Here is a 25,236-nt window from a genome sequence, read left to right on the forward strand (position 1 = left end):
TATGTATATATATATATATATATATATATATATATATATATATATATATATATATATATATACATATATATTACTTGCAATGTTACTGTGTTAGGCACGGCTCACTAGAAAGTCCTGCTATGCTATTACTAATTGTGACATCACATTAAACATCAAGGGGAATCTCACTGGCTTGTGAAGCCACTGTCTGACCCTCACAAAGTAACTCCAGAAAGCACAGTGGTTAGTATTGCTGCCTCTCAGTGCTGGGATCATGGGTTTAAGTCCTACCATGTCCCTGTGCGGAGTTTGTATGTTCTCCTTGACTTAGCGTATGTTTACTCCAGTTAGTCTCTTTTCTTCCCACACAGTCCAAAAACACACTGATAACTTAATATTCTCAGTACACAACTGCATAATATGATTGGAGCTATAGAAATAAACAATTATAATAAATGGATACAATTTGTATTTTGTGCTTAGTGGTGCTTTAACACAAAGGGGTCGATTCAGTTCTCGGCAATGTGCCGTGGGGTGCTTCCAGAACGATTGTGGCAACACTCCGCGGCGATGTAACATTGCAGATTTTCCTCGCACCCCATAGGTATCTGGAAATGTGTGTGGCCAAACATTGCATCAAATTAAATCGGCCCCAAATAGTGAGCGAAGTTATCTTTTCACACCTAAAAATAAATAAATCCGTTTATTTGTATATTTTCCTGCAAACTGAATGGAAAATAGGTACATTTTATAATTCATAATATTATAGGAGCATTTCATAATATGGCTTGCTTTGCTAATGAAAATGAGGGTATTCCCATAGCTGAAAAACATATTATTCCATTACTCCTTATAGTCTTGATCATGAAAGGGCTGTCCCAATTCTTAGAATCTAAAAGGTGTGGTCTATCAAATGAGTTGTGATTTAAAAATCCCCAAGTCCCAGAATAAATCTCTAGAACCTGGCTAGTCTCGGTCATTGCCATTAGCTTTCCCTTAGAGCTGGACGAGCTCACTGGCACTCAGTTGCCCACGGGTCTTGTGCATTTGCTATTAAAGGCTTATTGTGAGACAGGTGCCACCACAGGAAAATACACAGATGTGTATGTTCAAAGGGAAACATACACAGTGTCCAGGGTAACCAGGATGCAGGAATAAAAATTTGGCAACAAACGGACCCACACAGGGTAGCTACACTGCATCTGTACTGTGCAGTGAGGAGTGGAGCTTACTGCACTATAAAGGTGCAGACAGCCAATAAATAAACTACCCTTTCAGCTGCTTGAAGGCATGAATGTTAAGTAATAAGGATCTCTCTTCATTGTCTGATGTGTCATATGTGCAATTACTGCAGTTACCATATGTAGGATCATTTCTGCAGTTCACTCATTCAGCTGGTTGCTATGTAAACAGTTACAGGCTTCTTTCAGCTCTCAGTCTGGCAGCTCAGCTGTACAATCACTTACCACACCCATGCAGTTAATCTTCCTGCAGGTCTGATTGGTGCTCCTGACTTTGTAAACCTCTTCCTGGCAGCATATCAATGCTGGTGATAGTTCCTGCTTGACCTAGTGTGCCGTTAATCCTGACCTGTTCTGTTATCAGTGTTTAACCCAGGTTGTTTGAAGGATTCTGCTGTCTTCTCCACTTCTGACTCTTGGCTTGTTTAATGGATCTGCATAAATATCTCTACCTGCCATGACCCCTGGCTTGTTTATAGGAACTGCTGTCTTCTCTACTCCTGACTGTGGCCTGTCTGTTATTTGCATTAACCCCTGTCTGTCTGTCAGTTTCCACACTACGCCATCTGCTTTCTCACCACCTGCTACCATGTGCTGTCCACTTCACCAGGCAAGTGCCAGATCAATCCATGTTAACCCCTGCCTGTGAGATTGTCAGTTTGCAACACTATACCATCTGGTTGCTCACTACCTCCTACCATGTTCTATTCACTCCACCGGGCAATTGTAAATCAACAACTACTACTACCTGAGCTTAAGTTCTAGGGGCAACTGGGTACTGTGGAAAGTGTCTAGTCCCTCGGAAAGGGGGTTGTTAAAAACAAACATCTTGAGAAGCGGTTCTAGTAGTTGAGGACAATCAATAGCATCCGAGAAGTCAGCAGGAGGAACAGAAGCTTGTGGCAGAGCGTGTCTGCGCCCATGAATCCTGACAAAATTGGGCGCGTTTGGGTAGATCATGGGCATGATGATTTTGTCTCTGTTTTGTGTTCTAGAATGTTGTGACATATGATGTTTTAAAGGTTATGCACATGTACATAAACATTTTATTTGAGTGTAGTACCATCTAAGTGCAAGATGATGTTGATTTTATGTAGGGAGGGAGCACATCCGCTATATGTCTTCATAGGTAACGAACGTTAAAATGTCACTTGGAGAGCACAGGAAAATACAGTACTTCCAAACATCTTTCTCCATATGCAGTGTTTGCACATACAGTTTATATGTATATATTAATCATGATTCACACCCTTCCATGAGTCATCATCTGACATTACTTAGTATACATATTTAAGGAGAATTTTTAAGGTGAATTTGGCATTCAGTTCTGTGTTTTAATTGTTAAAATGTATTTATTTAATTAACTATAATAATAGGTGTGATAGCTCCCAATAAAAGCAATAAGCAATTTAAACATAAGTAATGGTTCATTAATGATATAATAATGATTCACAGGGGATGAGTGAAGACAGAATTATTATATATCATAAAATTTACCAACAAGAATAGCTGTACTTTTACCAGTTTCGCAATTAATTTGGATACAGTATTTGTCCGCAAGAAAAGCAATTAATAGTAAAGTGGAACATTTGATCTTGTTAGAAATTGTTTGCAGGGACAGGGTACAACCTGAGAAATTCAAATATTCATCTTTGCAGCTCTTTGAAAAGCGCTTAACCCTTACATCTACAAAGAAGCTGATTGTTTAAAATATTGTTGCAGGAACCACTTCCTGGATATTGTGAAAACTAAGTGTTGTGAAATAACTCTCCCACAATGCCTCACCAAGTGTCTAAATGCTCTAACATAGGCTTTATATAACACTTATATCCAAGTCTGTGTTAACATATGCTGCTGCATTAAAAATAAAAATAAACAAACAGCGGCGCACGGAGGATTGTCGGGGGAGGGGGGTTTCCCCCCGCCAACCCCCCAAAAAACAAAAAACCTGAGAGAGAGCTGCTGCGCATGCGCAGCAGCTCCGTTTCGCCAGCGCTGTCCTATACAGCAGCCGCGGCGCTGTCTAAGAAGCGTCTGCAGCGGTGCTGTATACAATAGCACCGCCGCGGACGCGTCTTTGACAGCCTTGCGGCTGCTGTATAGGACAGTGGCCACTAAGTTAGCGCAGGGAGGGGGTGTTTCGAGAGACTCAGTAACCCCACCTGCGTGCGCTACTGACAAAATGGAACGTGATTTAGAGATGTACAGAAGTGTATTTGCATGAAATAAATATGCATCTCATGCAAAATGTTGTTGCACTGCGTATGTGCACAACTTACGGCAGTCTTTCAGGGTCGTTCGTTTCTAAGTGGAATGCAGTATAGGTGTGGATGTGCACTTTAGTTAAGCCCTTTGAGATGCATGGATATTTTGGGTTACACATATCCTTATATCTGTATAAATTCGTTACTTATAAAGTGTAAATTTGGCATCTGCACAAGATGGGTGCAAAGCATACACCTTGCTGCCACAAATTTGCACAGCACACATCTCTGTGCTATGCTTAAGGCTGCACTTATCCTAAGACGAGTCTTACTCAAAATACAGACATGAAAGAGCAAGTGTGCAGACACTCATGTACACAAAAGGGGAACTTTGACGTACAACTCTAAGGGGCTTATTCAATTAGCTTGCGTGATAGCGACATTGCGCGGACAGCGCACATATGGGTATATTCAATTAGCTTGCGTGATTGCGGCTATGCGCAGCCACCCCCTCCATGATACCACTACATCACAGGCAAATCTGCGATGTGACGTACCATAATTGCAATTGATGTGCGCGGCAGCGATGCCACGAGCCTGGCAGCTAATTAAATATGCCCCAAAAAAGTGCAATTACGATACCGCCACATCGCAGATTTCCTTTCGCAACCCTATGGGGTGCAAAGGGAAATTGGTGGTGTAGCGGTATTGGGAAGGAAGCAGCCGTGCGTAGCGATCCCGGTAGCTAATTGAATATGCCCCCAAATCACCCTACTAGATGTTCAACAAGAGCGGCATATTCTGTTTGATCTAAATTTATTTTCAATGCTCTGATTCTAATAAAACATTATTATATTAAACTAAAGAACTTAAGACAAACACTCTGGCTAACTTACATACCGATATCTTTGCTAAACTATTTTTTATTGCTGCTGCTCATAATCTTTTAGTACTGTAATAGCAATTTTTCATATTCATTTCCATTTTAGTATAAATAAATAAATACGTTCATTTAGGTAACAGCACACTAATATCCTGAGCTGTGTCTGCACTCTTTCACTTATGCTTGTTGTTCTCCTATGTAATCCGAAGCTAATTTATTCATTCTGCTACGATATTAAAAGAAAGCCCTTTTTGTCCCTGAAAATATATAAATTCACTTGGACAGACTAAGGGGCACATTTATCATCACTCGCAAAATATGAAAAATAGTTTTCAATCCTTATCGCATTGATAAGGATTGAACTATTTCTCATATTTATTAAAAAAGCAACACAGGAACAGCAGTTCCGAAAAACTGCTGTGCCTGTGAAGTAGAAATCATACTTACCACAGCTGCTTCGTTCCCGAAGCAGTATGTGGTCAACGGGGGTCCTGTTCTTACTCCAGTGCGCATGCGCCGAGTGAAACCCTCGGGCATGCGCACAAACATCTCTGTTCTCTATCGGCAATTATAGTTTGCAGAGAGAGAGTGTCAATGACAGGGAGGGATCATGTGATCCCTCCACACATGCGCTGTCCAGCTCTGCTCGTCGGAGCAGAGCTGACAGCACTGAGATTTCTCATTAATGATAATGTACGCCAGCTTCAGCTGGTGAACATTATCAAGACAAGTTCCCGAAAAAAATCTATTTTTCGGAACTTGTTAGATTGCAAGAGGGAGCAGTCACCATACTATTGAATGGTGACTACTCCCCAAAACGAAGCAGAATGCAAAGCAGCAGATATCCACGATATCTGCTGCGATGCATCTTTAATAAATTTGCGGGGGACACATCGGGGCATGGATTCTATGTTAGTGCACCATCACACTTTGTTAAATATACCCCTAAGTAATCAAATGGTTATTTCTGTAATTACCAACACATTCTATGAATGTGAAATCTGCTCTTACTAATCATAGGTGAAACATCCTCAATGACCACAGGCAGCAACATATTAAACATTACAACTACACAAATAAACTATCAATTCTTATATTGTGAGAAACTATTTAATAAAAGGTTCTCTAATAATGTAGCAATGTAATACATCTTTTAGAAAAGATTATTCTATAATGTAGCCAATCTACAAACCACTGCAGGATAAAGTGTATCTCGTGTATAATTGTGTCAAAAGTTTAATGTGACTACAGGGTAAGATAAGCTTTACAAATATGAAGCACTTGTTTAATGACGTTCCTAGGAGGATTAAAAGAACAAAATAACTAGTGTGAATTATAAGCTTGTTGCCGTGATCTAATGTGACTAGCAATGGTCACTTGCTACGGATTAAAGATTAGGAACAATTGTTGCTGCTGTTTACAATGAAAGCACAAAGGGCTATTCTTGAAAGAATAGAAAATCTCTCATGCCATTGGCCTGAACGTTGTATGATAATTACTGGCTGCTTAGACAAAGGCTTGATTGCGCTATTTGTTCCCTTATAAGAAAGGCAAATGTGTCTGCTATTTTTCAACAAATACTCCAGGAAACTTGTGGGAACTGTCTCTGGAAAAAGGCAATATTGCTGAAGATATGACAAACTCTCATAATGTCATTGAGTTATTTTTGTTTTAGCCCTGAGCCTCCAAAAGAAGATGCTAAGATGACAAAGAGCTTCTAAACTGGTATTTTACTAGCTGAAAATTATCTAATACTGTCGCGTTTTGCTGTTGCTATTGGGATTTACAATTATCTTGAAGACTGTTACAATGTCAGAAGAAACAGAGATCCCTGAACATAATGGAAATGCCCAGCCTGAAATAATTCCAGTGCAGATAACTGATATTATAGATCAAATGGACACCTCTGTTGTATGCAAAACGCGTGATCCAGTGTTTACAAGCAAAATTACAGAAGGAACCGGTATCCATCTAGCAGACAAAGTTGTTACTCCAATTTTGGATATAAATCAGGAGACAATTGAGGAAGGTATTCTAGCTTTTCAATTAATCTATCCATTAAACGTTATTCATATGGCTTCATTGATAATAATGCAAATTTTGTTTATTAAATGTAATGTTGGCCTCTGAAGGAAAATACATGTGTGCTAACCTTGTGTAGAAGTTGACTATCTTAGTGCTGGAGTTTTCTGCTGACAGGTATCACCTGGTATCATGAGTTTAAGAAGATAATACTTAGCACTCCAGCAGGACGCCCCCCTGTCCTAATCACTACTGCAGAACCTGCACGTCTAGGGCCTCATTTAGAGATAGGAGCAAAGCCAAAAAGGAGCACAACAAACCCAGGTATAGAAAGTGACAGAGGGTGCGTGTCCTAGGTCAGCTGTACATTGCAGTGTAAAACAAAGCAGACAGTATACAAAATAAATACATGTATGTGTACGCTCTGCATGGTTTGTCCAGGAACAAGTTTGTATCTTTTGTTTGCTCCTAACTGTAAATGAGGCCATTAGTTTAGCAGTGTTAGTGGAAACAGTTTGGTTGATACTTTTGATGTTTTTTTTCCCTTTTGTATATGTCTATCTCATATATGTCTGTCTATCTATCTATCTATCTATCTATCTATCTATCTATCTATCTATCTATCTATCTATCTGTCTGTCTATCTATCTATCTATCTATCTATCTATCTATCTATCTATCTATCTATCTATCTATCTATCTATCTCAAGTCTGCAAACACTCCAAATTTCAAGTAATTGTAATTGATACTGATATCATTGTTTAATGTTGTTAAGCAGGTTGACACAGATAAAAGCACATACATACAAAATAAAATAAAGCTTGTCCCATTTCTGAGCAAACACATCCAGTCAGTGTATACTGTACACTATATATATGAGATTACCAGAACATAGATTACTGTACTGTACTGAACACTCGGGGCTTGTTCCCATGCATGTCCTGGAAAATTGGTAAAACCCATTTAAATTAGTTTGCGCTTTAAATACATATTACTGCAGTGCATTTATGCATTCTCCATGTACTTTTCATGTGTTGTGGTTTACAAATATAATCCATTGTACTGGTAATGCGCCTTAACGCTCCGGCCTGTGCTGGTTTTGCTGGAGTTGCTGCCCCATCCCCTAAGGATGGGGTAACAAGTCTGATAAAGTTTAATGACAAGTAGACTAGGTCACCTGTGCATGATTAAAGAAATCCTGAAAACATGAGCTGTTGGGGACTGCCTATTAAAGAGACACAAAATACACAGAGATGCTGCAGTGATTAATTTTCTTTTTTTAGAGCAAAAGGGAGAAACAGATCCAGCGTCAACGAGCCAAACAGGATCTGATGCACAGAAAGGAGAATGTGAACTGATACGAGGTAGAACAATTCATGATTCCAAATGTTTATGTGATATGAAATAACTTATCTAAAACTTACTTGACTTTGTGTACTACTTCCCTGCATCTCTTGTTATCCTGAAAGTGGTCCACAATGCATTGTATACGCAGAGAGTTATGGTGAACTAACCTAGCTATGAGGATTATCCCGTACAGATGAAGTGTGTGTCTTTTAGACTTACTGCGTGACTGGGCCTAAGCCACATGACATGCGGTGCACTAAATCTGCATGAGGGGTATTCACTGTCTCATGAGATCAACAGCAAGTAGCAGAGTGGTTAGCATTGTTGCCCCACAACACACCAGCCATTGGTCCAATTCCGGCGGACTATACAAATAAACATTAATTATACATGCCCACTTTTAAGATCTATAAGTCATGTGACACGGGGTAGGAGGAGGGTGGAGGGCGGAGGGCGTGGTGAGATTTCGCGTCACCATAGCCCCGCCCCCACTATAAACAGCCGAAATTCACGGCATTGAATGGAGGGAGCGGAGCTTCACGGCACGATTATGCCCCGCACCCTCCATTCACTGCCGTGAACTTCGCCGAATTTCGGGAGTTTTGTCTACTCTTCCGGGTCCATGAGGAGTCCGTCCGTGTATGACATTAATAAATAAATTATGATCATGGACACCATATGGAGAGAAATGCAATCTAGTTTAATGCTAGATCAGTGAGTGAATTAAGTGCACACTACTTTAATGTATGCTCTGTATCTAATGTAACGCTTGCACACATTGCCCTCTGACTCTACGTTAATATATTATACAAGTTAACCCGTGCATGATACTCATGCATTCTAGTCAAATCAAGCTACTTAAGGTGTTAAAAAGGTTCTTGTCATGCATTTGGGCCCTAGCCCAGGCCTCCTCAGGGGAAGAGCGTTACTTCCCGACGCAAGCGCCCTTTTTTAACGTGGTTTTGTCCACATGTCACCACCTCATCATTCTTCTCCATCACCTCATCCTTCATTTTCATCGCCACATCTATCCAGATGTCTATCCAGACACAGGGATCTCTCTCAGCGGTCCTGAGTATCACACTCCTCTCGCTCTGTCACCCCCGGCAACCACCAACCACTCCCCACTGTCACCCCCGGCAACCACCAACCACTCCCAACTGTCACTTCTCCTTCAAGAAATATATATATATATTTTTTAAATCTTTATAAACACTTTTAACAATTAACAAATTAAATTAACAAATTAAAAACATCTTAGTATACCAAATTTCAGCCCTTTCTGAGGTTTTTTTTCCACACACACTAAGAATTTAGTAGGTCAGTGTATAACTCCGCCCAGCAGGTGGCGCTGCAGCTTGGTTTTATTTTTTCCACACACAGACAGACTAACACACGCCACTAGGCATTTATATTATAGATAATAAATCATATTTGATATATTACATAATGCCACACAAAGTCAGTAATTGCTCATTGTCATTGTGTGTTATTACCTAAAGCTGAATAACAATATTAGTTTATTGCAGACAAATTATGGCAGGTGAAATTATACACTAAAATGCAAATATTCTGTGCTGTGTTAGTATAATGGGGGTGTTAGTGGTGTGCTGCAATCAGGGCCGATGGGAGGAATCTGGTGCCCCCTTGTGGCCATTTCCTGGTGGCTCCCCTGGTCTGCGCACACAGTTTTGGCAAAGGTTATTCTTGTGCACAGTCTAGCGGGTATGACCGGGCAGAGCCCCGTGTGCACAGAGGTGTCTGATATTGTGAAAAATAGCTCTGCCCAGTCACTCCCTCCGCACATAATCTGGCTCATATTGGGCCTTTGGATGGGCAAATAATCACCATCAGCTGGCCCAAGAGAACTTGCCCCAACTCCCCAAATCCTCAACCTGCCCCAGAACTAGAGAACCTGGGCTGGTTTATATCATAAGAGGGAGAGCATGAGCATGTGATCCCTCTGCCCTGGTAAACTCATACTTACCAACTTTAGAAAGTTGGTTTCCGGGAGCCAGCCGGGGGGAGGTGGGCGTGATGGGGGCGGGGCTCCAAAATGTCCGTCATTTTGGACCCGTCCCCGTGGCATAATGAAGCAAACGCCGCGATTCACCGGGAATCACAGCGTTTGGGACCTAATTCTGGCCACTTTACTAGGAAGTGGGCACTTCCTAGTGAAGTGGGCAGATCCGGGAGATTGCCACACTCTCCCGGGAGTCCGTGAGACTCTCGCAAAATGCGGAGTCTCCCGGACATTCCGGGAGAGTTGACAAGTATGGGTAAACTGCAACTGGTAAAAGATAAAAAAGATAAATTTTTTCCTGGGTCTCACATGATGCAACTTTTTTGAGCCTTTGGAGGCCCCAAACCTCTGCATCTGCCATGCAGCGGGCCCTATTATCTCCATGGGCCCCGGTGCACTGGACCTGCAGCACCAATAGTAGTTCTGACACTGTCTGATATATATTAGGTATTTGTCTAGAGATAATGTAATCTAGTACCCTGCACCTACTTACATTTTTTCTTTATGCTCTATACACCTGCTCAGCTGGTCTGCAAATGATTTCTGACTATAGTCCTCCCTTTATTACTTTGTATTCACTCCTCAAAACATTCACCTGTACCGCATCCATACTATGTGCTGCCCTGTACAACGTCCATATGCAGACATCAAATGTCAGAGCAACTTCATTTTCAAAATTGACCAAAGCTGACACCTGATACTCATTGTCACTTTGATTGAAACGTCACATGATGTTAAATACTGACCCCGGCACCTGCCTTAGATAGTCTTCACTGTTACTTTTCAAAGTTAACCTAATATTTCATTTAAAATTAGCTCTGAAGCTGATGTCTAACGCTGACACATAACATCTGACTGTCAATCATTGTTAGTGTAATAACTGTCTAAAATAACATCTGACACTGACACCCGATTTTGTAGTTTCACTATTATATTTTGTTAGCATCAACAGCATTTTCAATTTCAGATGACACCTGGCACTTTACTAAGGTCTTAGGGTAACAGGCAGTATTGGTGGCTACTACTAATCCAAATATTTTGCACTATGTCATCTATTAAAAAGTGATATTATTAATGTAAGCTGTTGTGGAACTACAAATACTACCACACAGCATCCAGAGAACTACAAGAGACCAAACCCTGCACCTGATACGTTCAGCAGTATTACATACCCCACAACATGCAATCTTGGGAACGTTGAGCCTGAGAAAAGGGGGAGTGGCCACCTTACAAATGGGACGTGGCCACATCATTATGGGTAGCATAACCACGGCCCCCAGGGGTGTGAGTAGTGTTTTCTGCAATGCTAAGTATAATCATTGTTGCCCACTCTCCCAGAAGGTCTGGGAGACTCCTGTATTCCAGGGTAGGGCTCCCTGAGAGCAGACTATTCTCCCGCATCCATCTCCATGACACCATTTGCGGTGAAACGCGTAATTTTGGCAGCAAAGTGGCATTATTGCGTCAATGCATTGCAGGGACGGGGTCAAAATGACGTGATTTGCGGCGCCGCCTCCCCCTCCTCCTCCTCCTCCCTTACACTCCTCCCCCCCTGGAATCTCCCTTCGGGAAACAGTATATATTTGGTAAATATGGGTATAATGCTGTTATATTATGTAGTGCTTTTATACAGGTCATGTAATTTCAAGGTGACTTCTAATCTTTTTAATTTGCAGTAAGGGTTACATTATAATACATGTTTCAATTTGATGACAGAGCAAGTTACTTATTTGCGGAAATTTCATGTGTATGTTTGTTTTACCTTCAATGACAGTTATACATTCCATCATGAAACATGTTGGAGTCAAGTCACATCCCTAGTCTACAAATATAAGATATGTTATATAAGTTAATATAATATATAATACAGTAGTATATTGTAATATGCTATATATTACTACTCTTCAAACATAAGTGACAGTATTCCTATTCACCAAATATAAAGATATATTTTATAGTACATTTTGCATAGATCCAAATCATCACAAATGTCATATTAGTACCTGAATATATAACAAATTAAATATATGCTTATTTTATGACTATGTAAAACTTTTATGCAGAAACGGAGGTTGACAGTGCTCCAGCGTGTACGTTTCCTGGTAAAGAAGATTTAGATGAACCATCCGGGGACCATGAGGGAGTTAAAACAGAAACACCAGATATATTGCTGCATAGCCAAAGGAAACACCTGGATGAAACTAGTCCAGAAGATACGCTGACTGAGACCGAGGAAGAAAACACATCCATTGAGACCGACAACGAAAATGGAGAGGGGTCACATGACGAACAAGAATATGGATTCCGTTCAGTCAGTCCAGGTGGTGGCCATCTTGGTTCAAATGAAGAACAGTCTGGAAACAAACCTGACATCTCCAGACACAGTTATTCCAGATATGACACTGTTTCATACCGCAAGATTAGAAAAGGAAACACAAAACAGAGGATCGATGAGTTTGAGTCTATGATGAATTTGTAATCTTAGCATACCTCCCAACTGTCCCAATTTTAGGGCATTGTCGGGATTTCCCGCCTGGGGACATGTTTGTCCCACAAGTATGAATGTTGGCGTAAGGGATGTTGGGAGTAATGAGCAGCCTAGTGCTTTACAGAGCTAGGCAGCCCAGTGGGGGCATGGCCACTTCCCCGTCAAAACGTGACCAGGCCTCCAGACAGACATGTTGGGAGGTATGATCTTAGTGTAGCATCAAATATTCCATATACTTTCCAGCACTCCTGCCAACATAGACCACACCCTGATTTTCCCAGGACACACCCAGGTTCACCTAAACCTCACCCATTTTAGGGAAACCTAACCCCTATCTGACAAGCCACATCCCTTTCGGCTAAAAAAATTAAGCACTATCCCATGAAAACCTGCACTGTTGGCAGGAATTCACCCGCAATCTCCTTTTTACATGGCTAATTGTTGGAAATTTTACTTCCATTCAGCATATATAAACATAACAGAAAAACCCCATATACAATACACAGTATTTAGTTTGCAATATTTTTAACAATGGTTTTGTGGTCGATGTTACTTCCTGTTTGAAGTGATAACACAAGTATTTGTATGTTATAGGACATCATTTACGGAAACTACAAAAATAACACAAACATATTTGCTGAGATTTGTGTGTATATATATATATATATATATATATATATATATATATATACATGTACACACATATCTTCTTGTAGTACACACCCATTATTGTGATATGTGAACATAAAAAAATAAAAAGTATTTTCTGAAGAAGGAAGCTACTGCCAAGGTGTAGATTTTTTGCAGCAAAATTTGTAAGCTTTAAAATATACATGTATAGCTGAATATTATGGTTATTTAATAAGTACCAAAGGGCTACCGATAAAAATGCATATATAATAATAATAATAATAATAATAATAATACAATCCCAGATTTCAGGATAGGTATATAAAAGTGGACTGGCGCCAGATAGAATACCGCAAAATTTAGTACTCCCATACTCATAATCATCATCATTTATTTATATAGCGCCAGCAAATTCCGTAGCGCTTTACAATTGGGAACAAACATTAATAAGACAATACTGGGTAATACATACAGACAGAGAGGTAAGAGAACCCTGCTCGCAAGCTTACAATCTATAGGACAATGGGAGTTTGAAACACAAGGACATGTGCTACATCATATTGCACAATAGACCAGCTAGAATGCAAAGGTAAAAGTACTGAGTGGGCTGTGTGTGTACCAATGTTGGTCAGAGGGTTGTTATCTTGTGTTAGCTGTGTAGAGGGTTGTAATAGGGGAGATTAGGATGGTGGTTGAGGAATATTATAAGCTTGTCTGAAGAGGTGGGTTTTCAGAGAACCCTTGAAGGTTTGGAGACTAGAGGAAAGTCTTACTGTGCGTGGGAGGGAATTCCACAAAGTGGGTGCAGCCCTACTCCCTGGCATGATACCCCATTTTTTCATCGGTGAGGGGCCTGGTAACAATTTTTTTATTTCTGTGTGGACATACAGCATTGTTTTTAAAAAATATCCACATAACCATTATACTGCCTAGAAATGCAACTAAATATATTTTGCCATTCAAGCCATTTATTTACAGGAGCCAAATATAAGACATTTTGTGGTGACTGCTTTAGTCAGATACAGGTGAACAAATGAACAATTGTGTTTTGTGTCCCACGTATTTCTCACTTATGTGGTCTGCTCACTGAACTAATTATAGATTTCTGTTTTCTGTTACATGTTTAAAATTGTGTGAATTAATCTGTGGGCGGTTCAGGTTTTATTTTTCCTAGAAATGGATTTGTCCTTCATGAATCAGTATTAGCCATATAATTTGTATATGTTTATATATTCTTTATATTGATTTGCTTACCTTTACCTGATAGGGTTTCATACTTTCACTTATTTTATAGATTGTGTTGTACTTGCAAATAAATGGGAAAAATGGTAATACATAAAAACATTATAATAAAATACTATTAAATGGTGTGTCTGCATATTCTGCAGGTTGATATGAAGCCTAATATCAGTGATGGTGTTGACCCAAAATAGCTTCTTGGGGGGGGGGGGCACATGATTTTTCTTGGGGAAAGAGGGATCCCAAAAGTCAAATATATAGTAGAATGGGAACAATCACAGATTGAATACATGACGTTCATGGGTGCTATGCCAACATTACTACACATACCACATTACATTTTTTACACACATAGTAGACATATAACAGAAACATGAGATTGGCTATATATGGGTCCTGCTCTAGTATAGTCTGCAAAATCTAAACTACAGATCATTTATAGTTTTGAAGTTCTGCATTATATGTGTACTTACTTTTTTATTTCATTCTTTAGCATTTTATTAAACTAATAGTCATTTACGACCTGCAAAAGTGTAAAACTGCTTGATAACATCACAAAAATGAATCTCTCTGAGCAGTATTTTAGCAATAAAACTAAAACGTTAAAATAAACAAAGGGGGTAGTAGGTGGAGTTGGACTCTGATGTGACATTTTTACTGTGTACAGATTACACATTATTTGAAGCATCCCACAACTCACAATGTGTGGTTGAGAATGATTTTAAAGGGGTGATTCCAAAAACCATAAAGAGGGTGTGATCTTGAAATACTCTTGGCGGATAAGTAAGCACATTTACACGCATAAATAAGCATTGCAGATCTACAGTGTTTGAGTTTGCAAATTACCCTTACTGCTTCTAACTTTAGGTGGAGAGTAGGCATCTGAAATCCCACTGCTAACACCCAAACACACTAGTGCTTATGTTTACTGTGCTACACATCTGTTAAAAGACCTTGCTATCTTTAAGTATTTCATCACAGATACATTTTAAAAGCAGTGGTAATGACAAACTATATTTACACGGTCACTACATACTAAACTATGCATATAACATGACTGACTTCCCACTAGCCCTGTTTTACCATGATCAGACCCCCAGTAAGATAGGTACAGCTTATAAAATAAGGAATGTGGGCTTAAGAGTATCTGGTGTGTAGCCAGTTATCCTGATGTTTAATCTATTAACGTTATATATAATATAAAATATGCTATGATATACTGTATACAATATAGGTGAAACTGTTACATACAGTATGCTGATTATATTGGCACTGGTAAACAATTGATCTACTAACTACTAAATACCCTAAACCATAATTGTATTTCTTGAAGGTTTGCTTGTTCAGATTAGAGTCATCAGCTTCATCAGGACAACAATTATTGCAGATTAAGTTTTTTTGAAAGCTAAAACTTTATGCAAAAATTACTAGCAACATAAAAACGAGAGATGGCAATTGTCTTCTATTCTCCAGTAAGAAGAATCTATCTTTTCACGCCATTAAAAATCAAAACAAGTCTTTTGTCTTTATTTCAAAAACCTTTACAAAGCTGTATTGAATGGACAATTCTGCATTCTGCTGGCAAGACAACAGGGTCTTTGTTTGTATTCGCTGCTTGTTTACAGTATCTTGGTACTGATGTGGCAGGCTATGGAAAATATGAGTGGGGAGTATGCTGAGCGATTGCATACTGCTAATATTTCTACTCCTGTGCTCTGAATTTGTATTACATTCAAGAACCGGTGCACTTGTAACTGTTAAGAACTAAATAAAAAGTACTATAATTTGTAGTAATTGTAATTTTCTAGTACCATTTGGAAGTTGTATGTATGACCTTGTTTTATAGACAAGTGTATTCTAAACTATGTTTTCCTATATTAGTTTTACAGGAGCCTTCCACCACCTATATCGTAGTCTGTGTTTTTCTCCTGTTGTGCCATATACAGGCCTGTCCTCACTAACATAATCACACCATTAAGAAAAGAACACTCATCTCCTGCTGAAAGGAACTAGATTCTAGTGATCTGATTGGCTAATAAGCAAGGTACACACAGATGAGCAGGAAACAAAGATGGAAAACAACAAAGTGGTCAGACCATAGTCAAACACACCTTAAAAATTAAAGCAAATGTCTGATTGGACCAAAAACACAGGCTGGATAATGAGGCCTAGAGCAGAGGACAACTATTAATATTATTATTATTACCATTTATTTATATAGCGCCACTAATTCCGCAGCGCTGTACAGAGAACTTACTCACATCAGTCCCTGCCTCATTGGGGCTTACAGTCTAAATTCCCTAACACACACACACACAGACACAGACACAGACAGACAGAGACAGCCAGACAGACTAGGGTCAATTTGTTAGCAGCCAATTAAAGTACCAGTATGTTTTTGGAGTGTGGAAGGAAACCAGAGCACCTGGAGGAAACCCACGCAAACACTGGGAGAACATGCAAACTCCTCACAGATAAGGCCATGGTCGGGAATTGAACTAATGACCCCAGTGCTGTAAGGCAGTAGTGCTAACCACTTAGTCACCGTGCTGTCCTAAACTCTAGGGTTTTGGGTGTATATACCGTAGAAGCAGTCAGTTAAAAAAAAGAATTCCACAAAAAATTGTAAATGTCAAACTTAGTTTCAATAGTGTCTGAATAACTAACTGGGCTTTTGGGTGAAAATACGGTACTTCCCAACATTTCCAAAGAACATCATTGGCAAAATTAGGTGTCGTAGAGATAGGGTGGGTGTGGTTTTATTGGGCAAGCGTTCATTGTTAATTATATACTCTGATATTGGTAGCCTGGAAAACTAGCCAATCAGTAAAAGTCCATTGTGCAGTGTAGATTTCCTGCTTCCGAACCTGACAGGGATCCCTGAATGTCAAACCACCAACTACGTACTGGTAGAATCTTTGTTATCTTAAACACCAAACAGGTGATACATTGTGTTACATTTTATACATCCAAAGCAATTTTATTTTTTTTCTATTGTCAAAAATAATTTATTGCAACTTTTCCCCAATTTACATATTAATTAACAAACATTCTAAAAAAAAGGTAAATGAAAGCACTCTAGAATTTGACATCCAGTTGTATTAAACAATAGTCTATGACATTTAATAATCACTGTATTGTACCTGTTGGAAGAGATCATTGATTTAAAAGGGAAAAAATACATTATTTGCCAACACCTTATTTTGCACCCTTGATTTGCTGAAGAACCATAAAAAGATGTGTTTTAAAATAAGTAATTATTTGGTATATGGTCCTTTCAATGCACCTAATGAGTTTGGGACACAAAATCCTCAGAATACATTGTTTACATTCAGCATGTGTATATGTGTTGGTGGAAGCAGCCATATTACGGGTACAGGGTCATTGAAACCAATAGATTCTATCACCATTTACATGCTTTTACTAGTCTTAAAAAGCACCAGTGGGAATGGGGCTTTATAGCTGAAAAATAACACAGTGAGCAGCAACAGTTTTGCAACAAATTGGCAAAAAATAACTTATGGGTGTATTTACTAAACTGCAGGTTTGAAAAAGTGGAGATGTTGCCTATAGCAACCAATCAGATTCTAACTGTCATTTATTTAGTACATTCTACAAAATGACAGCTAGAATCTGATTGGTTGCTATAGGCAACATCTCCACTTTTTCAAACCCGCAGTTTAGTAAATATACCCCTTAGAGTAGTTGTGACTGCCTGCCACGTGAATAGGAAAAGCGAAAGGAATGCGAGGGTATAGTCTGTACTTATTGGGGTGGTTAAGTCTGGGCTCCCCCTGGCATAGAGAACTATCTCTTCAAACTCACCTGATACATGTCAGCTGAATTCTTCAACCCACATGAAGATAGGTTTGACACAACTTAATATGTGCTCATTTTTCCACAAGAAGGCAGTAGAAATGTTTTATTATTATAATAAATATCAACTGGGGAATAGGATAAAAAAAATAAAAAAAAGTTTATTTTTAAAATAAGTTGTCATTTCAGTTATACTCAGCACCTGTTAAAATAAAATATATTTTAACTTGATAATTTATGCAAATATGAATAATTTTTCTATGGGATGCTGATTTGAGTCCAGTTTGGCTGAATGTTTCTGGGGAGAGATCTGGGGGCATATTTACTAAACTGCGGGTTTCAAAAAGTGGAGATGTTGCCTATAGCATATTTGCCAATCTTATCAATTTGGCCTCCAGGAGATCCAGGGGGAGGTGGCTGTGTGGGGGTGGAGCTAGGCAAATTGCATCATTTGACCCCACCCCTAAACCAACATCACAATTTCTAGCTTATTATAGCAGGGGGCGGGCCCACGATGATGCGTGAATCCTGAAGTCCTAAGCCCCACCCCCACCACTTTACTAATGAGTAGCCATGAACCAGGAGGTTGCTCTGTTCTCCCGAGTGTCCGGGAGGACTCCCATAAATTCGGGAGTCTCCTGGACATTCCGGGAGAGTAGACAACTATGACCTATAGCAACCAATCAGATTCTAGTTATCATTTATTTAGTACATTCTACACAATGACAACTGCAATCTGATTGGTTGCTGTAGACAACACCTTCACTTTTTCAAACCCACAGTTTAGTAAATATACCCCTTGTGGTTTAAAGCTGCATCATAAAGCCAAGGGATGAATTATTTTATTGTGCTATTAAAAAGTTTGTCTGTTGTTAAATAAACTAATTTATAAAATATGTAAATAATAGATTGGCACGCCACAATAAAGACAATTTTTTTTTCTTCTAATATTCTCTCTCCAGTTTTTTGTATTTTTTTACCAGATTTTGGTGTTTCCCTTTTTTAGCCTCAGGTCTGAAACATTTCTTGTTTACAGTAATACATGTTTAAATAATAGACATCTGTCTGTACTTAGTGCTTCAAAACATATCATTAGCTGTACTGCTGAAATTTGTCTGCCAAAAGTGCTGGGAAGAGGAACATCAAAACAAATCAATCAAATTGATATATATATATTGGTAACCCTTTTCTTCCCAAGGCAAACAAGTTTGTAAGAAGTTAAATATTGTTTGAAAATGGAAGCTATGTACTTTTTCCTCATTTGTGGACCAATGGTAAAAGATCACCTCATCCAGACACAGCGAGAGCAGCCATTTTGTTGGCTGGACCAATCTTCATGATATTCACTAGGAAATAGTGACATCAGTCTATGAAATAAATAGGAACTAGCAAAGTCAGCCTATCAATGCACTAGGAATTAGCAACATGAGGCTATCGTTTATTAATAAACTAATTATGTCAGCCTATCTGTTCACTAGGAACAGAATGAATTGATGGGCTACATTATCACAAGTATTTGGTCAACCCACCAAATGGCTACCGCCTTTCTGTGTAGGCAAGAGCTGAACTAAAATCTGTCCGTGTAGGTTGCAATCGGATAGCTGAATGGCTGGATTTTTTAGGAATTTTGGCACACATGTGGAAGACAAATTGTACACATCCATCCATTCCTAAGCTAGGGCAGGGTGCACTTCTGTACTGACATTTATTGGTGTTATTCTAGTATCTGAACAATAACCATGCAACTTCTATTAGTACTGTGGATGTAACCTGCAGCTTGGGACGTATGTATATTTTCCCTTTAAAAGAGACTGGGGGGGTAAATTTACTAAACTGCGGGTTTGAAAAAGTGGAAATGTTGCCTATAGCAACCAATCAGATTCTAGTTATCATTTGTTTAATGCATTCTACAAAATGACAGCTAGGGGCATATTCAATTCTTTATTTTTCCAGCTGCATAAAAACTACTACCGTTATTGCGGTAATAGTTAGCTGGATTTCAGCTCGCGGCTCAGGGAGCAGCGAGCTGAAATCCAGCGAGAAAAATACCATAATAACATTTTTTCCGCGCACTATTACCGTTATTACGGTAATAGTGCGCGGAGCGCGAGATTTTCAGCGTTTCCGCTGACAACTGAATATGTCCCCTACAATCTGATTGGTTGCTATAGGCAACATCTCTTTTTCAAACCCACAGTTTAGTAAATATACCCCTGGGTCTTTTGATGCACATTAAAAACAAATAGAGGTTACATAAATAATATTCAGATATCATTCCTAGAAACAGAGGGTGCTAACTTCTGATTTCTTTTACAGAGCACTTTTTTAACTGAGCAGACCACAATACTAGTCTGCATTATTACTAATTCAGCAAGATAAGTGCATTTTCATTAACGAATGTTCTAATAATTTTTGGTGCCAAAACTGTAACATCATTCCAGGGACACGTTAACGCACGTGCCCCACTCATAAGAGGATTCTGCTCTTTGCAGAGCACAGCGATTGTCCTGCAGAGCGATTGCCCTGCAGAGTAATTTAGGGGACCTGGGGGTGGGTCTCCTGCTGGGCCCTCAGCGGTGGGGGCATCTGCCTTGCTGGACCCTATAACTTGTTTGGACACGTCACACCCACTATACTTTTCTAGTTCTTATGTACTTATTTTCCATTTTAAACTCTTCTCTTCCATAAATATTACATTAGAAACCCAGAGAAAAAGAAAAGATAATGAGTATTGCTTCCCTTGTACAGAATCAGTACTATACAGTACAGTTGTCAGTATTGACAAACAAGGATATTTGCTGGGACAAACATTTCCATTATCAAATATTTACAATATGAGCGTGTCGTGGACATTAGGATAGTTGGCTAATATTTATCACTGAGGATAACAAGGTCTACAACCAATGTTCTGATCATCGGTTACTTCCTGTTAAACAAGGTAACATTAGCAAGTTTAAAAAAAAACAGTCTTAGTATTTAAACCTCTCCAAAAAATGCTTAAACAGTTTCAATTAGTGTGAATTTGATTTACATTTAAACAATAAATGTATACTTACTAAACTGCGAGTCTGAAAAAGTGGAGATGTTGCCTATAGCAACCAATCAGATTCTAGCTGTCACTTTGTAGAATGTACTAACTAAATGACAACTAGAATCTGATTGGTTGCTGTGGGTCACACCTGCACTTTCCTTTTTAGAAGGTTTGATGAACCTACCCCGAGAGTGTTATTACTTACACAACAACTGTCATAGATAAATAAATAATTTCCCTGTGGCTAAGGACATATAATCACTACCCTAAAATAAAACCCCACTGTAACAAGAATGTACTCATTAGCATAAACATAAATCTATGAAAGCCTGGCAACCCTCATTATTACAAATTCTCCAGCACCCTTCCCCCCCTTTAATCTTGGTATAATTTTGGGGAACTTTACTAGATTCTCCCCATAGTCTTATGTCAAGTCTTGGTCTGTGATGACGGTTTCCACGTTTCCTGGTTATCCTAGGATAGTCCCCTTTTTTCCACCAAAAATCTTTAATCTAAAATATCTATTTTCCCACATTTGCAACTGATGAACTCAAGTGAACAGGAACGTGTAGAATAGGCTCCTGTACATGTTTGGCATCTTGCTTGGCATCTAAAAGGTTGTACGTGGTGGATTTTATGGCCCCAGCAATCCTGAGGTCAACAGGGGTGTGCCGATTTTTAACTTCCAAATTATGGGAACCATAGTCTTTTTATATAAATCCCAAAAAACGGGCAAGGTTTGAGTCATGATCTTGTCCAGGTGACGCTCCGTGTTAAAAAAAATATATCCACTCTCTCTGGGATAACTTTGTCTTCACTCAGCAAAGTATTTCTCAAACTGCCACTTTTGAAGTTTATTTTCGGGGTTACAAGCATTTATTTGTACTCTTCCCAGTGAAGGATCCACCTCCAGACACCTCGGCTGCTGAATGTTTTCTACAACAAAATGGTTTGCCTACAACAGAAAAACATACACAAGATTCAGTGATTGGTAATTATCAGGGGAAATAAAGTTATGTACTGTAGATCACTAGGTTCCTTTTAAGGTGGAAAGACAGAAACGAGGTATCGGCTAACTTGGACCTTTTTATAAAGTCAGGAGATGGCCTATCCTGCACCACTGGTACCTCAGATAAATAAAAATATAAATAAAAATAAAATATAATGGGGAACATTTATGAAAATAGTTCCAAAAGAGAACTCTGAAGAAAAGGTGGTGTTGTCCGTAGCAACCAATCGTCTTTCATTTCCTAACCTGTAGTAGAAGCTAGAATCTGATTGGTTGCTATAGGCTACAGGACGTTTTCTTCATAGTTACTGGTAGAACCGGTTTCACTTACGTCTCCCAATAGGTTTGACGTGAACCTGTCACCTTCACTGATTGGAGGCATCCGTTTTGGGGGCTGAGCTAATAATTCATGAGAATGTAGCCTATCAATTCATTAGGATCCCGTGCCTCATGAATATTAAGTGAGGACTCATGAATATTAGGCAGCGCCTCTGTGATGTCACTGGTTCCTTAGCAAATAGATAGACTACATATTGCTTCAGCTCACAAGCTGGATGTATCTGTCATGTAACACAAGCGACATCACTGCTCTCAAAATATATATATATTATGGGCCTGATTCATCAAGGAACGCAAATGCCGTACACGCAGTATTTTGTGTAAAATCGCACTGCGCATGCCCAGAATCGGAGATCACGCCAGAGAACGCAGCAACATCCAATTCATATTTAAGTGCAAAGGACCCTTAACTCAGCCTATATTTCATGGAAGGGGAATAGGCGTGCGCACGTAGTCAATGTACAGTAAAAGCGTGTCAAGCTTGAGCACACACAGCAGTGTCCGATTCATGCTCTGGGCATCTCTAAAGTACATAAGTGCCGATTACTAGTGATGATGGCTGTGTATACATGCTATAACATGTGTTTGCAATCAGGAGCAACTGTAGAAATGCATTTTATGTACAGTAGACTTTAATAACGTCCTAATAAATGTATTTTATGGGGGGGGATAAATTAAAAAATAGTATTTATTTTTTTAAATGTTTTGTCATTAATGACTAAGGGCCTGATTCATTAAGGATCTTAAATTAAGAAGTTTCTTATTTCAGTCTCCTGGACAAAACCATGTTACAATACAAGGGGTGCAAATGAGCTTTCTGTTTCGCACATAAGTTAAATACTGACTGTTTTTTCATGTAGCACACAAATACTTGATAGCTTATTTGTACACTGAAATTTAAAGTTGATATTTGTGCGCTACATGAAAATACAGTCAGTATTTAACTTATGTGCAAAGCAGAAAACTCATTTGCACCCCTTGTATTGTAACATGGTTTTGTCCAGGAGACTGAAAAAAGAAACTTCTTAATTTAAGATCCTTAATGAATCACGGCCTATATTATTAACAGGTGACATTAATAGTTTTTTTGCGCGTTCTTTTGTGACTTTGTATTCCAACTATGTATTGGACGTATCCTGCTGTGTATTGTCTGTTAGAGCAGAGCGCACCTAGTCCCGTGTTCATCACCAGACGTATATTCACATCCGCTCCTTGTTGAATACGGATGTACGTATGCCTGATTTACATTTAAAAACAAATGCACAACTCGTTACCTGCCTTAATGAATCAGACCCTATATATTATTAGTGTATTTACATTATATGGAAACCAACTGAACTGTGGGGAACAGGTATACAGGTCCTACCACCATGTGCGTGATTTTCCCCATATCACAGGGCACACAAACGCCCAGCATGTACAGCTGTTCGCGCTGCCTGTTTGAAGCCCCGGCGTTGAAAGACAAATAACACAGCTGTAAACAAGTCCCAGGTAGGTCTTATCTGTGTGGAGTTTGTATTTTCTCCCTGTGTTTGCGTGGGTTTCCTCCGGGTGCTCCAGTTTCCTCCCACACTCCAAAAAAACCACAAAAAAAACATACTGGTAGGTTAATTGGCTGCTATCAAAATTGACCCTAGTCTCTCCCTCTCTGTCTGTCTGTGTCTGTATGTGAGTGTGTGTCTATATTAGGGAATTTAGACTGTAAGCTCCAATGGGGCAGGGACTGATGTGAATGACTTCTCTGTACAGCGCTGCGGAATTAGTGGCGCTATATAAATAAATGATGATGATGATGAGGTACCTGGCACTGCACCTCTGAAATTATTTACTATGGAAGCAATTTGCACACCGAGGGGGGAAGAATAGCTGTTAGATACATTCTCTGAGAGTGTACCTAACCAACAATACATGCCAGTTAGGTAATAATTACATATCAGTGAGTTACAATTCTAATCTTACTTTGGTTTGCACTCCCATTACGTTTATCGGCTATTTCTTTCCAGTGTTTTTGGGACAATGGTAGAAAGTGCTTATGCGATTTACATGTTGAACTGGTGCTATATTCATGTTTGCGATCAGTTTATATCTTTATAAAAAATGCCGTCTATCAAAAAGGAAAAACAGAGCAGAGAAGATTAGTTTGTGCACACAGCTGAGCTGGGCGAGATTGGTGGCCAACTCAACCACCAAAAGTATAAACTGAGGGACTGAGATACCAGCGTGTACGGTGATACAGCCAGATTATAGCTCAGCTGATTACCAGCCACAAGGTGAGCAAAGAGGTTCTGGCACATAAGGCAAATACTCTAGATGGGTGGATTCCCTTCTTCCTCCTCCTTTATCTGTTTATACATGGCGTTAAGCGGTATTTACTTACCAGTGATGGCTGGAAGGCTGTCAGGGATTTGTGTAACCACCGGAGGTCACTGTTCATATTGTCGCACGCTCGTACGGTCAGTTTATCTTTCACATCCGCGGGTGCAATGCAGAGATCCTTCTGTTTAATCAATCTTAACCAAGTGAAATTAAATTGCTGGTTCTGTGGTAAGAATCACACAAAATATGTATTAATATTAGATTAATCAGAACCTATTCTGCTGTTTGGAGATGTTTTTCTTACACTGAGGACTAATGTATGTGATTGGGACATGGAGGACAGAACAACGAGGGGACGATACAGCAGATTGTCTTTTGTTATGTCTCAGGCAATGTCCCAAATTATTGTCCATGTGACACAACATACTATATTGAGACCAGACAGCTAGATGTGGGCTCTGGAGTACAGGAAGTGGCAATGTTTAAAGCGAGAGATGTTACTTTGTAGAACTGTCCTGTATTGTTCAATGTAAACACCACGAGGTATATGTAATTAAATGGAGAAAAGTACATCAATGTGCTGTAACCAATAGCAAGAAATGTCAAAATTAACAGAGGTTACAGTACCATGAGGTAAATTTATCAAGCTGCGGGTTTGAGAAAGTGGA

At 39.3% G+C, this 25,236-nt stretch overlaps 2 protein-coding genes across 2 annotated transcripts in view; one reads left to right on the forward strand and one right to left on the reverse strand.

The window, feature by feature from the left end:
* The first annotated feature begins 5,832 nt into the window (after positions 1–5,832).
* ERMN (ermin) lies at positions 5,833–12,204 on the forward strand. The gene is made up of 3 exons (XM_075180843.1): positions 5,833–6,336; positions 7,614–7,694; positions 11,764–12,204. Exons 1-3 carry the CDS (start codon positions 6,117–6,119, stop codon positions 12,177–12,179), a joined length of 717 nt encoding a protein of 238 aa, XP_075036944.1. The 5' UTR covers positions 5,833–6,116; the 3' UTR covers positions 12,180–12,204.
* Positions 12,205–14,164: 1,960 nt separating this feature from the next.
* The window catches only part of GALNT5 (polypeptide N-acetylgalactosaminyltransferase 5), a 38,462-nt gene continuing 27,390 nt past the window's right edge, over positions 14,165–25,236 (reverse strand). Inside the window, exons 9-10 of the mRNA XM_075180844.1 lie at positions 24,630–24,791; positions 14,165–21,859 (exon numbers count right to left, since the gene is read on the reverse strand). Coding sequence (XP_075036945.1) covers positions 21,719–21,859; positions 24,630–24,791 — 303 coding nt within the window. The 3' untranslated portion in view covers positions 14,165–21,718. The remainder of the gene's footprint in view (positions 21,860–24,629; positions 24,792–25,236) is intronic.

The sequence above is a fragment of the Mixophyes fleayi genome, chromosome 7, assembly GCF_038048845.1.
Source record: "Mixophyes fleayi isolate aMixFle1 chromosome 7, aMixFle1.hap1, whole genome shotgun sequence".
NCBI lineage: Eukaryota > Metazoa > Chordata > Amphibia > Anura > Limnodynastidae > Mixophyes > Mixophyes fleayi.